Genomic DNA, 15,146 nt, shown 5'->3' with positions numbered 1-15,146 from the left:
TTTTGATTTGTTTTGGTTGAAGCTCTCATAATGTTCCATGTGTTTTACATGGAAAATATTCACTTCATGTGGTATTGAATGCTTCAAACCATTTAGTACATGATTTTTTCATGTTGGATTCATGGATTATTTTGGTTCATCTAGTTTGAATTGTGATTTTGCTCCTTCATTTTTTTGATCCCTCACTTTTAAAAATTAAGCAAATACATTTTTACTTGAACTATTTTTTTAACCAAAGCCTTTCAATTTTTTCTGATTAGTTGTTTGGGAGTTTATAATAGGTTTAGATGGAGTCCAGATACGTAGTATGGATGTGATAGGGTACGAGTTAACATGTAATTTTCAAAATTTAAGATGCGACTTGGCTAAGTTGTGTTATAGATTTTCTTATAATAAAACTTGTATGCATGAAAAATACATGAAAGAAATACATGTTGATCATTTTTCATTAGAGAAATGATATTTTGACAACCATTTTTTGACAACTTTTGGACAACCTTCTCTCTCTCATACTCACATGATGTTGTTATCCTCTCTCTTCCTTTTTCTCTCTCCATTGTTTTTGACCAATAAGAAGTGAGAAAAACAAGGTTGTCAACAAAGTTGTCATCAAATGGATGTCAAAATATCATTACTCTATGTTAAAATATCAACAAAAACATTATTAAAAGAACTCAACCAAACTTTGTCTAATGTTAACTTATTAAGTTTCTTCTCTTCCATTACCATCATCCATAAAATCATCAAGAGATAACTCTATTGATTCAAAAAGTCTAACACGTTCCCGTGAGCTTAGCTCAGTTGGTAGGGACAAATGCATAATATATGCAGGGGGTGAGGTTCGAACCCCATACACCCCACTTCTCCACATTAAAAATGTCTGAGCTCCAACCATTAAACTACTTGACAAAAAAAAAAAGTCTAACACCAATCTTGAATTCATGAACTATGTGCATCTCAATGATTTTTCATAACTTGTCTAACCTTTATTGTACACTTCATATTTTTTACGATATCTATCCTTTTGTATCCATGAAATATTTTATAAGTATCCTATAAAATATTTTTAAAAAATAAATAAAGTAATTCAAATACTTCTTAAATATGTATTCATGAGTACACAATGACTATGAGTATAGGATTTTAGATGCATACACGTCTCCATTTTAGAGTATATAGGATTTTAGATATCATTAATTTCGAAATGTTTAGAAGTTGGAAATTTATCGAAAATTTAATGTAAAATTTTATCTAATTTTCAGATTTGAGATTAGGGTTTGTAGAGAGAGAATTCTATGGTTGGATGTTTATTTAATGGAATTTTGATATTTTTATAGGTGAACTTTGAGTAGAAATTCCAAACTATTTTAGTCCATGAATAAAATTGTAAAATTCAACTTAGTTAATAAGAAAAATAAAAATATTGTTTTTGAGATGAATAAAAATAACTTTTAATCTCCAAAAATAATAATAATTTGGGTTCAACTTAAAATCCTTATATGAACTTCATCATAACATGAGCAAGTTGGCCATTGTTGACAATAGTTAAAAGATATATTTTTTTGTAGGATTAAAAGAGATATTTTTGTCCCTACACCAAATAAAGTCAAATAAATAACCTTTTCATCAAACTCATTTAAGTTGGTATGATGATTTTGGATTGAGACCTTTAAAAAACAAAACCTTTTCTTCAATAAATCATTCATTTTTATTGTTTTTCTGCTTTAACATTCAATTAATTATTCAATTAAATATCAATAATATTTGACAAATTTAAAAAATGTCGATACCATATAAAAAATTTAGTACACATAATGTACCAAAAATAAGTTACATGTTAATTATTTCATGTTACAATTATATATATGTGGATGTCGGTTGTTTAAAAGCACAAAAATGTGAGATTTATTGAAAAATAACTTCTATTTTTGTTGAACAACAAGGAAACTTTATTAAAAAATGGAAATAAATACAAATAGTACTGAATCCACCTAAGAAATGAAATATAAGCGGGTACTCAAGCCACCTGAACAAAAGAAAAAACACTCATCTACAAAGTACACTAAAGGATATAGTGTAACATGTTTACAACCAAGGAAGCAAACTTGAATGCTAATACTGCAAGATTTAAAAAAAAATTTCCAGCCATAAATGAGTGTAGTTCCTGTGTTTGGCAACTTTTAAAGATCTCATTACACCAGAAATTTCTGCAACTTCCCCATTCCCAGTCCTTCAACAAAGCAACCCAAGAATTGAGCATTGCTATTTCTGAAAATTCCACCACATGCCAGGGTTCCAAATCGCTTCTTTGACAATGCTAGCTTTTGGAGGGTTGATTTTCCAGTTGAAATCTGTCAGAATGGTAAATTCTATCATTGAGGAGCCGACAACTAAAAAAAGAGTTATTTGCAGATAACAAAAATTATAAAAGAAATAGCTGACTTCCAAGGGATATGCTTATTGTTGAATCTAGCAACATTTCTAGATTGCCAATAACATTAAAGATATTGATAAGGGCAACTTGCATTAGCAACTTGACCTACCTCTACCACAAATATTCCCAACATCTGTCCTTGTGAGCTTTGCTCAGTTGGTAGGGACAATGCATAAAATATGCAAGGTTCGGGGTTCCCCAGCCACCACAAAAAAAAAAAAATCCGAACATCTTCTAAGGAAGTAAATTGAATAGTTTTTTGAAAAGCTGAAGCCAACCATCTTCAAACTTGCACATAGTAGTTACATAGGAAGAATAGATGAAAAGTAGTTTCCTCATGATTACCACAAAGGTTGCATATAGAGGGAATGTTGCATCCTCTCTCTTTGAGTTTTTCATCACAAGAAACTTTATCATGCATGAATCATGATTCTCCAAACTAGGAGACATTTAGATGGAGGGATGGGATTAGACCACATATGGCTTTGGCCCAACCAACATCAGTTGGTGAGATTTGGATTTGAAAACTTCCTTCAAAGTCAATGTTCCAATATTAGTATGCTTCCAAACTAGTTGATCTTGTCTGTCTTGATTGGGAATAATTTCTTGCAGCACAAGTTGGGCCAACTGTGGGAAATTACTGATGAGTTCCTGAGGATGAAGCCATTGTGAATTGAGGATGAAGACTGAGATCTTTGCATCCACGTCCAATGCAATATTTGAAACTGAATGAAGGTTGATAAATGGTTCCCCACACCATTTCTCAAAATCCATTTAGAGTTATCCAATAATAACATTGAATTCATTTTTCAGGCTAGACCATATAGAGGATAAGACATGATGGTTAATTGATTTACCTTTGCTAATAGGTCTGCTCATGAGAAGAGTTGACCAGCTTTCTTCCGAGTGAAGCATGTGCCAGAACAACTTAAAATTTGCTATAGCATTGAGGTTAGCAATTAATCCTTGATCTTATGGTTTACAAACTTTCTTCCATGCTACTGTACCCAATTTTATTTTAGTGACATCACCTGACCAGATGAAATTTCTAATGCAAGTTTCCAGATCTTTTAACAAAGAAACTGACCAATCATATGCTATGGACCACTGATTTGACAAGTTGAACTCTTCCAACAATGGACAACATTGAAGCTTTCCAAGTTGATAGTTTTGCTTTGAGTTTATATGCTATTGGTTGCAGAAATCTAGGTTTTGGTCTACCCTTGAAAATAAGAACCCTCAGTAATTGAAAAGGAGTGATCAATTGTTGAAGTCAATGATATTGACAAGTTGATTGATTCTAGTAGTAGAGATGAAGCATGAATAGATTGTTGATTTGTTAATGTTGACTTTCTGACCAAATTCTTAAGCATAATTTGTGAATAGATCAACGAGAGCATTTACACAAGATCTTTTCTCATTACAAAATATCATAATATCATCAACATAGAGGATATGAGATGGTACCTTCAAATCTCTAGTGCCCCTCATCTGTTCCAACTTGCCTTGCTCAACAAATTTTGTTAAGCTTCTACTAAAAACATCTTTTGCTAAGAAAAAAGAAAGGGGGATAAAGGGTCCCCTTGTCTAACCCTTCTAGAGAAAGAAAAGTAACCTTGTTTAATTCCATTAATTAATGCATACTAAAAAAGTTGTTGAGTGAAGAATATCATCAATCCATTTGCAAAATTGCAAGAAAAGTAACATTTTGACCTAATTGACTCTTGTATAACATTATTGTCCGAGACTAAATTGACGCTTTTTAATTATTTTTTGGGACCCTTAACATATAGTGGTTCATATATGTACTAAATTGTTCTTTATTTTCTTTCTTCATGTACTAAAAGTTGTTTTTATTTCTATTAGGGACTAAATTTGATCTCGTAGTTTTTTTAGGAACTAAAATATATATTCACTCTTGATTTACTTCGTGAGGATTTTAAATAAAATTTAAGAATTTAAGTTTTAAATAAAGAGAAATTAATTACAGGAGATGACAACAACAATTTAAAAATTGAGACAGAGTTTCTTAAAAAATTATTGAGGAATCAAAACCACAAATCAATTATAGTAGAGGGAATAACATACAATTAAACATATTATTTTTTTTTCTCTCTCTCTCTCTCGCTCTATTTTTGTCACCGAAATGACAGTGCTAGATACTTTAGTCTGTTATGTAAGAGAAATAGAGAATCACTGAATTGGATTCTCTACATTTTGGTGATTTTAGGTTAACAATGGTGAGAAAATGCAAAAAAATATAGAGAAATATGGATGGAAAAGATGAGATAGAAAATGAAAATAAAAGATAAGAGAGATAGATAAAAATACATGTAACTTTCCATTCTTAAATTTAGAAAATCCATATCTAAGAATCACAACGAGGTAGTTCTCTCTACCTCTCTCTATTTTTTGAGGGGCGTGGAAGTTCTCTTATTATGCACTACGCAAAATAAGTGTATTTATCGTCATCTAAAAAATTTAAATACCTATTTAGAAGATTGTTAAATTAAAAACTGCTCTCTTTCTTGTTTCGGATCCTATATAAATTTTGGTTTTGAAATGAATGAGTATTATTGATATATACTGATATAAAGTTTTTGGTAGAAGTTAGAATACTCATACTCATTTTGATGCAAAACAAAAGCATAAATCAATTAAGAAAACAAAAATCGTACAACAACAAATATTATAAAAAGTTTTTGTATCTTATTTTGTGAAAACCACTTGAATCATATCAAATTATAGATTTCTTTTTCAAAATCAACCAAACTGAACCAAAATGTTCATATATATATATATATATATATATATATATATATATATATATATTTTTTTTTTTTTGAGGAAATATATATATATTCATCATTTGTAAATTTCAAAGTTACATTAAGTATTTTTTTTATCAATTAAACTATTACTTTTATTACTACTTCCCACCCTATGCATAATATCTTTCACTACAATAATATATAACATTACTGGCGGATTTTTTTTTGTTATAAATGCACAAAATCCCTCAATAATGTACATTTTTGGCGGATCACTAGCAAAAAAATTCCGTTAGTAATAATGTGGTTGGTCATTACAATCGTCAAACCATATTTTTTGGGTCATTTTACTGTTCTTTGAGTCATTTTTAGATTTGTTTTACTAGAGTCTAGTAAGAAGTGATAATTAGCATTGTACTGAAAATAGGCAAAGAAGACTTTGAAATCGGCTCGAATTAACATTTTACTAGAGTTTAGTTGTGATATTCTTTTCACAAGAGCAATCAAATTATCTTTTGGGATATAGCCATCACAGACGTTACAGGGAAAAGAAATGGGAAAAAGAGCGAAAGAACCAAGGGCGGACCTGGCCTCACAAAATCAGTGAGGCACAATTTTTTTGCAGGTCTGCATCAATGGCGGAGCCAGGAGTAATATTTTGAGGGGGCAATTTCTTTAGTGCATATATTATAGTAGTACATTCCCTAAAAAAAAATATATAAAAATATATTATTATTATAGTAGTACATAGTAGTACATATTGGATTTTAGGTCAAGTACTCCAATTAGAATCGAACTCAAGTTCCCCACCTGAATAGGGCGCGCCTTTACCACTCAAGTACACCATACACATGTGATTAATTTACAAAGATTGATTTATATAATATAACATTTAACTAAAAAATTTATAAAAAAAATTGGGCCTGGACTAGTGTGGTACTTGCCACACCAGGCTTAGTCCATGTCCGCCCCTAGAAAGAACATGAGTGAGGTGTGCTAATCTCTACATGTTATTTGTGTGGTATTTTAATCATATATGGAGAGAAACATGAAATTTTACATCCATATCTACAACTTTCATGCTGACACCAAAGTCCAATTCGACTTACAAAAAGGTGAAAGATACAATTTTCGTGAGACAAAGGAAAGTCCCGCAATGTGCATGATTGAAGGCTCATAATATGCATCCTAATTCCTCGTGCGCGATGCGCACATTCATTTCCTGAAAAAAATGGAATATACGAATTCTATAAAAAGGGCACAATCAGAGCTGAGTTGGGGGTAATAAAATACACAAAAAGGGTCAGAAACTTGTTTTCAAATGTAGTGGAGGCTAGAGAAACAACTTGTAAACAAGATTCCACCAACCTCTTCATCAGCTATTCATGTGTAATTTCTTAATCTTGTTGTCATGTCTCTTTTGATTATGAGTAGTTAGATTTCTTTGATTAGGCCATATAGATGAACTTCTTCCTAGCTAATTGGACCATGTAATCCGAATGAGCACTTCTTTATGCAATTGAATTTTTAGTATTATTAAGTTATTATTTGTTCTTAATGCTTTTTATGCGTCTTGAATGTTCATAAATTAATGTATGTATTGGATGACTATTGACCCTACCTTTTGCAATATGATCTAGGATATCTGTTCAATCTCTAATAACTTTAGACAATTATACTACCGTCTTTGTGACAAGAGTTTTAATGCACAATCAAACCTTTAATGGACACAGACCTACCTAAGACATTAGGTGGATATGGTCAAAGAAGACGGTTATGAGCGAAACCATTGATCATAACTATTTTGTTAAAACATCGTAATACTATTATGGGCTGGGGTGGGTCGATTAAAAAATTAACAATTATAGGTCTACTCTGCGAGATTTTAAACAATTTTATGACGTTTTTTTTGTTTTCGGCACATTCAAATCTCTGTTAAGAGGTGTAGTGGCCCATCCAGAAAAATAAAAAATATATAAAATCGTAGATCAATTTTGTGAGATTTTAAACAATTTTTCAACGGTTTTAGATTTCGGCGGTTCCACAAGTAGTATACCTGATTTTTGTCATATCTATGCTTGGCTGATTAGCGGAGGATTACATACCTTCTAATTTGTGGGGGGTTTCAAACCTCCCTTACATTGTCTCTCAAATAAAACTTGTTTCAATTAACATTTATACTAAAAAAAAAACTTCATAATTTAGTGGTCCACCCAAGCCTTTTTTTTCCAAGCTTCACAACTGATACTACATGTGAAAGTTTTTGAATCTCATCATTACTAACGGATTTTTCTGCCAGGAATGCTGTGGGTGATATGTGATGCACATTTTTTTAATTTAAGATTTCAGTTTAACTTTGCAATCAAAATATGGCTTACGCACCGGTATTTGAGCATTCAACCAAAAGGAGATTAGCTCTTCAAATTTCAATTTGCTTTTCTACACAAAAATTGAACTAAACCATCCATACTCTTTCTTTATCACTTGAGAATTGAGCAGGCTCGTGATGAATTATTTTTCTTTCTGTTTTATTTTCTTCTCATTTTCATCAAATGTTATTGAAACAAATATTACATCATTTTCATTTCTACCCCTTATGGCCTTATCTCGTCAAAGAGTGGACCTAAGTCATTATTGGTTGTACGTTAGCTTTCATGAGCGTTATTAGAAAAAGTTAGCGTGCTATTTTTTTTTTTTTGAACAAAAGTTAGCGTGCTATTAATAAAGAGTTATTAGTAAAAAAGGAGTAGCACTTGGGTGCCATTAATGACACCGTGCCATTAAATCCTGACCATTAATGGCATCCACACACACCACATCACACACACACATTTGGGCAATGTGTGGCCCAGATCTAATGGTATGGTGCCATTAATGGCACCAAAGTATTTCCCGTAAAAAAGTTAGTATTTCTTTCCAAAATTAACGTGTTAATGGGATACAAGAGAATCTTTTTTATAATCCATCCGTTTCAAAATACATGTCCAAGTCAACCAATTCACATATGTCAATGCACAATTTTTTGACCGTTAATATATTTAATTATCCAAAGTAAAAAATTATAAAAATTTAATATTTTGGAGATATTTATCGAGACAAATCAAACATCTTACATGCTAATATTTGTATATATACATTAGTTAAAAAGTATGGTCAAAGTAAGTTAAGTGAATAGTGCACATTGCAAAAATTGGACTAAATTGACTAAATTATCCTTTATTTATATCATTTAATATATTGATTATATTATTTAGTTAAATTAAACGATTATATTAGCAATATCAAATTGCTGTAAAAGAGTATATTATTAGTGATTATTAAAAAATTAAATATTTTTTTATGAAAATAAACTAACAATGATTTGAGATTCTCTCTGATGTCAATTTCAGTGGGCTAATTTGACTTCTTAAAAAAACTTGTGTAATAGTACTTTAAAAAAAATCCTTAAATTATAAAAAATCACAACCATTTAAAAATTAATGATATTTTTATTTCAAGTATATTGAATATAAATTATCGATGTCAATTTTAATGAGCTAATTTGACCTCTTAAAAAAAACCTGTGTAATAATACTTTAAAAAAATCCTTAAATTATAAAAAAATCACAACCATTTAAAAATTAATGATATTTTTATTACAAGCATATTGAATATAAATTATTAGTCCCATTAATATTTTTTAAATAATGGTCACCTAAATATTTTCTGTTTGCAAATTATGTTCATGTTGTTAAAATCAGTCAAAATATGCATTGTATTAAGGTAAACAAATGAAATATGATATAGTTATAGGGTAAAAAATTATATATTTTTTAAAAGAACAGGGTCAAAAAATTATTGTAACATTGTTTTACTCTCTCTATAAATATATTACTCTTTATTTTTACTCTCTCTATACAATGCCGTGACGAACAAATATTTGCAGGACCATTGTTTAAATAAAAATTAGGGAGACTAAAAATAAAAAATAATACATTAACAGGGACAAAAACCTATTTAACCCTCCCTTATTTAAAAAATAAAAAGGTGCATTATTACCTTTGTCTAAAAAATGTACATCATTAATTTTGAAATGTATTTTACGACATTTTCTAATTAATTAAAACATGTTATGTAGTCTTATTTATCTATTTATGATAAATATAGTTTTTTTTTGGTACAAAAGAGTCAAGCCTAATTTATGATATCTCTTTTACTCTTAATAAAAAAATGAATTGACTTGTACCAAAAAAAATGAATTGACCAAGAACATAAAAATATCTTTTCATATATATAAATGTTGAAGAGCATCAATTTTTTAATACATTTTTTAATTTAATGTAAATGTTGTATTTATATTTCGTGGTTATACTTTAAAATAAACAAAAGTCAAGAAATAAAATAATAAAGTAAATATACACATATACCATTTCATATACAATATGCACACACCCTTTTGCAAAACCATGTGTATATTTTAAAAACTAAAAGAAGTTCTCTCATTTTCTCTCTCAACAAGACCACCACTGCCGTCTTTTTTATCAAACTTTCGGCCTCCATAAATATAGTCCAGATGATCTGAGATCGGATTTGAGATCATCACATCAAAATCTTTAATTTCAACTATTCATTTCTTTATTTCGTTCTAGGCACCACCATCCCTGTCTTGGCACCACTGCCACCATTGTGAGTATCATTTATTTGTGTCTCGCTTCCAATATTATTATATTTGCTTCTATTCACCAAAATCGAATGTATGTTTTTTCAAGAACGTCAAATTCAGGGAAAAAAAATACCAAGTTCAAAATCCATCTAAATCCACACAACCAAACCCTAAGACGATTGATCAGTCTTTTGTGGTAGATTATTGTATATATATGACTTGGGTTATTACTTTGATAAAGACTTGGAATTATGTTGCAAAAATCTTCAAACATATCTAAAACATGATATTAGAGAGATTTTATTAGTTCTATCAAAATCAACCTTTATGATGAAATTTAGATTTTTGAAGACATATAATTGTGTTTCTTACTACATGAAAAAGTTATCAGCCAACATTAACTATCTATATTAATTTTTTTAAAATTATGAGATAATTGTTAGTGATTTTTTTTTAACAAAAATTACAAAGGTGATATAATTTAAACGATTAATAAGACATTTTTTCCTTCAAATAAAAAAAAAATCTTAGGGGTCCTATTAAGAATTCTCAAATATATTTTTTGTTTTTTAAAGTTTGAAATGATTTCAGAAGAAGCATTGGTTCTCATGGATGATGGTAGAGGTCCACACACAAGGACTAGAGGAAATCACCAATCTTCTAGTACTTTGGCTAGTTCTTATATTGCTCACTCTAATGCAAGACACATTGGTGGGGTTGCTATGAGGGATAACACCTCACTGCCATTTTGTTTCCCTTCACTAAATCAAGTAAGACAACATAACAATATAGGGAGCAGGTTAGGTCAATCTATTATGGAGAATAACCATAATCATTTGATTAATGCAAACAATATGAGGCAATCCTTTCAACCAATACCTTATATACAAGGTAAATATTTTCTTTTCTTATTTTGAGATTCTCCTTTTTTCTATTTGCTGTCATTACTTGTATGTCATGTGTGTCAATAATTAATTAATATGTAAGTCTTAGTAAAAACTTGTAATTTTTTTTTTTATGAAAACATGAAAATTGATTTCAAGAAAAAAGGTGTATGCAAAGTTTTTCATGTTGGTTGAGTTAAGTTTGTAATTGACTGCATTGCTCTCATTCTCCAGCTCCAAATGAAAATGGAAGTTCATTGCAAAGTTCAAGTATGGATTTCCAAAGGTATCACCATGACACAATTGGCAATCGAAATGACACTAGGTATTCCAGTCCTCCTCGTCCCACCCTACAACACAATAATTACCACCCTCCAACACTTGCTACTAATGAAGTTCCACCAAATCCTCTACGCGGTGTCGTGATCCCTCCACAGGCGGGCCTTCAGATTTTACAACCACATGGAGTCATACCTGAGATAACTCTCAGAAATCGAAGGGTTAACCCCTCCAGCTTCATCTTTATCGATGTAATGTTTCTCACTACTGGCAAACAATGAAATTAATGATCAAAATTATGGATAGAAAAAAAATTTCTTTTCTAATTCTCTTGTCACAAAATTTATTTACTATTTACATTTTTTCACCAATTATTTTTATGAATATACATTGACTATCTTAGTGGTAAGATCTTAGTTTTGTAACCTCAAAAGACAATGTTCAAATCCCACCTAGGATGGTTGTAAAATTGACATTAGTCTCTCATATCGTTAGTACTTCCGCATTTACTTTGTTATTTGTTTTAAAACTTAAAAGGATAAATAATTTTTTTAGGAAAGTGATTTACTTCCGCATAATATTTTTAGGAAAACACATAGATTTACTTATCAATTTAACTTCATTTTTGCAGGAAAGTGATTTAATTGATGAAGATGAAAATCTGGTTGATGAACATCAAGATATGCGCTTGGACATTGATAGCATGTCTTATGAGGTAAGTACATATATTGCTATTCAAATTGTATTTTCCTATTAATGTAGACATTGATAACATGTCTTATGAGCTTCTATAATATTTTCAAAATATTTACACTTGAAATTATTTATAGGAACTTCTTGCATTGGGTGAGAGGATTGGCAATGTAAGCACTAGTTTACCAGAGAAAACAATTGAAAGTCAACTTAAGACAAAATTATATTCACCTTATGACAGTCAAGAAATCGATGCTTGCATGATATGCCAGGTATGATCTTTTAGAAACTAGTTCCATTTGATTCAATATTTTCAATAATTTTGTACTTGATATTTCAAATTTAAATTTTGTTAGGGCAGTTCTTTATTTGATTAACTAATCAATTTTTTTTTTTTTGACAAATTGTTTTACTAATCAATTATTCCTTGTTACTTGAATAGGAAGAATTTAAGATTCAAGAGAAGATTGGAATTCTTCAATGCAAGCATGGATATCACGTTGACTGCATAATAAAATGGTTGATGGTTAAAAATATTTGCCCTATTTGCAAAGTAGAAGCTTTAACTCATGGAGAGAAGAATGAATCTCTTGGAATCTATGATTTCTTCATGCATGCATATCATTTTATTCGTGCCTGTTTCCTTCCTGAATAATTTTATCTTGGACATAATTCATATTTTGTTATTGTATTTTTATTATGCACTTGTGTTGTTGGGCACTCGAACTTCGTATCCATCAACTTGCGCAAACTTTGTCATGTGTTGGATCTATTTACTTCAAGTTATTACATCAGTACTTTTTTTTTTTTTGGAGGGGAATATCAGTACTTTTATTTGTTTATGTATTTATTTTATTTTGATATGCACGAGTTGAAATGAAATTACCGTCTTTGTTTTTAACGTTAGATCATCTTATATATCTTCATTCGGCATTGAATGTGTGTTAGATCACTATAATTTGTCGTGATATTTTAATGAATTGTAGCACTCATGATAGTCAATATCGTGTATTTATGCTTTAAATATCGTGTATAGTTAAAACTCTATAAATTAATAATGTCAGGACCGGAGAAATTTATTAATTTAGAGAGTTATTAATTTATTGATAAATTAATAATTATTAATTTAAAGAGTTTTTAAGTAATTATACTATACATATCAAACAAAAAGGCAAATTAGTCTATGTCTCTTAGAATTACGTTGCAACGAACCTTGAGACTCAACGTAAATTAGTAACTACTGTGTTCATATGCATTGGAAATCAATAATAACTTTTGAAGTACAGTAAATGTAAACAAGAGGAACAAATGTGTTCAATGTATTCTTAATATATTTTTTTCAGTTTCTATGAATTATTAATTTATGATTTTCTTGGGACCGAAAATTATAAAGGGATCTTCTGAAAAATTATTATCTTATTATTTTATCGAGTTTTTCAATTTTTTACATTGGCCCAAGTCGGGACCGGACAAATTTATTATTTTAGAGAGTTTATTAATTTACTGAGTATTAAATTAAAGAGTTTCTACTGTATTTATTGATTTTTTAAACGAAACAATTCATGTATTTCATTAGCTAAAATATGTTAATACATGACGGAACATCATCGTTAGGGGTGTAAGCGGTTCAAACAAAACTGATGAAACCGAAAATCCAAACCAAACAAAACCGAAATAATATCCGATCTTGTTTGGTTCGGTTCAAAACCGAACCGAACCAACATAAATCGATCTAGTTTGATTCGGTTCTCGGTTTTTGATTTTGAGATCCAAAGAACCTATGAACCGAATCGATGTTAATCCACTCCCCGTTTTACTAATACTATCCCTCCTCAAACACTTATGATTAAACTCAAACTTAAAGCCCAACATAAAATACTCCTTAATTCTTTCACTTTCTCTCACTATCATCTCATCTTATCACTCAAACTCTATTTTATTTCTAATAAAAAAGAAGAGTAGCTGCCAACCATATCTAATCCATCGTTCCTCACCGCCGATGGAATTGACAATCTCTTGGTTAGTTTTTCATGTTAGTTATACAAAGTTGTTTAAAAAACAGAAAACATGGAATACAAAGTTCCTTCAAATATTGGTGTATGTTGTATGCATGAAATACAAATTTGTGAAAATATGATTTTTTAAAAGAGTAGTGCTAGCAACACTCTCTTTTCAACACTCTCTTAAACACTCATTTTCTCATTGGTTTAAACTAAGGTGGGTCTCACACATTAGAAATGGGTTCCACTTAAAGTGGTGGGACATACATTAATTTCACCCAATAAGAGAGTGAGTGTTAGAAAGATTGTTTAAAAGAGAGTGTCCCTAGCATTCCTCTTTTTAAAATTGTAGTTTCAAACAAACTGATCAACCGATCCAAACCGAACCAAACCGGTTAGTTTGGTTTGGTTTCTTTTTTGAAAAACAGTAAAAATCCGAACCAAACCGAACCAATGAAGATTTCATTGGTTCAGATATTATTTTGACCAAAATCGATCCAAACCGAACCGTTACACTCCTAATCATCGTAAGTGTGGGAGCTAGCATTACATGAGGCTATCCGAGCTAATTCGTAAGCAACTCCTTTAGCTTGCCTCCTATTAAACTCAACATGAGAGTTTTGGAACCTATTGGGAAACAACTGTCTACATGCATATACTATACAACCAAATTCATTATTATCGTCTACACCTGTTCTACAAGCATCCACTACCTTCTTAGAGTCTAAAGCAAAATCTATGTTATCAAGTTGAAGGTTTGATGTCCACTCCAAATTCGTATGCAAACCAATTGCTTCCCCTGTGTCAACATCACATAGAGGAGAAAACCAAGTTGTTTTTGCAAGAACAAAGTCCCATACGTCATCCCGAAGCATCAATATTGCACTTGTAGCGGCCGGTTGTTGGTTTTTCCCACTGTACTGTATCCTGACGTGTTGAATCCGGCTGCTATGTATTTGTGGGCGCATCACGACCACCCAGATTATTTGAGCCGGTCTCCAATCCTCAAGAAGGTGCGTTGCTCGTTCAACCACCAACATATCGTTTCATTCTTGTTGCCATAGTCTCAAGTTCCTTCTCTTTTAAAGACTCTATAAAATTGTGGCAAATAGTTCACTTAGGCTTAGGCTAAGCTGGTGCAAAAGAGTAAAGATCACCGCATCCATATTATAATTTTGGTGTCGAACTCTATCATCCTCATAGTTGCTTTCACATACAACACAATCTGTTGAACAATGCACCCCTCTATTGCTTAGGCGTGCTCATGTTGGAAAACAGCCACGACACACATGCCAAACAAGATTTTTTTTTGGATGGGACTTTGAGTTTCCAAACTAAGTTCCAACAACCATGTATATGCAAATGAGAATTATCAGCAATTTCACTTACACATATTCTATAGGCACTATGCACTGAATAGGACATAAATAGGACTATAAGTCG

The 15,146-nt window shown here is 30.7% G+C and overlaps 1 protein-coding gene across 1 annotated transcript; it reads left to right on the top strand.

Annotated features, from left to right (window-relative positions):
• Window positions 1-10,428: 10,428 nt before the first annotated feature.
• On the top strand, window positions 10,429-12,358 carry LOC146949656 (uncharacterized). Its single transcript, XM_085748549.1, has 5 exons — window positions 10,429-10,738; window positions 10,966-11,261; window positions 11,642-11,725; window positions 11,841-11,975; window positions 12,146-12,358. The coding sequence occupies exons 1-5, from the start codon at window positions 10,429-10,431 to the stop codon at window positions 12,356-12,358; spliced, it is 1,038 nt and encodes a 345-aa protein (XP_085604675.1).
• Window positions 12,359-15,146: the final 2,788 nt, after the last annotated feature.

This window comes from Medicago sativa, chromosome 2 (genome assembly GCF_051527215.1).
Source record: "Medicago sativa cultivar Bolivia chromosome 2, Bolivia_mono, whole genome shotgun sequence".
NCBI lineage: Eukaryota > Viridiplantae > Streptophyta > Magnoliopsida > Fabales > Fabaceae > Medicago > Medicago sativa.
Note: the sequence above shows the minus strand (reverse complement) of the source record. Positions and strands in the feature narration are given on the sequence as shown.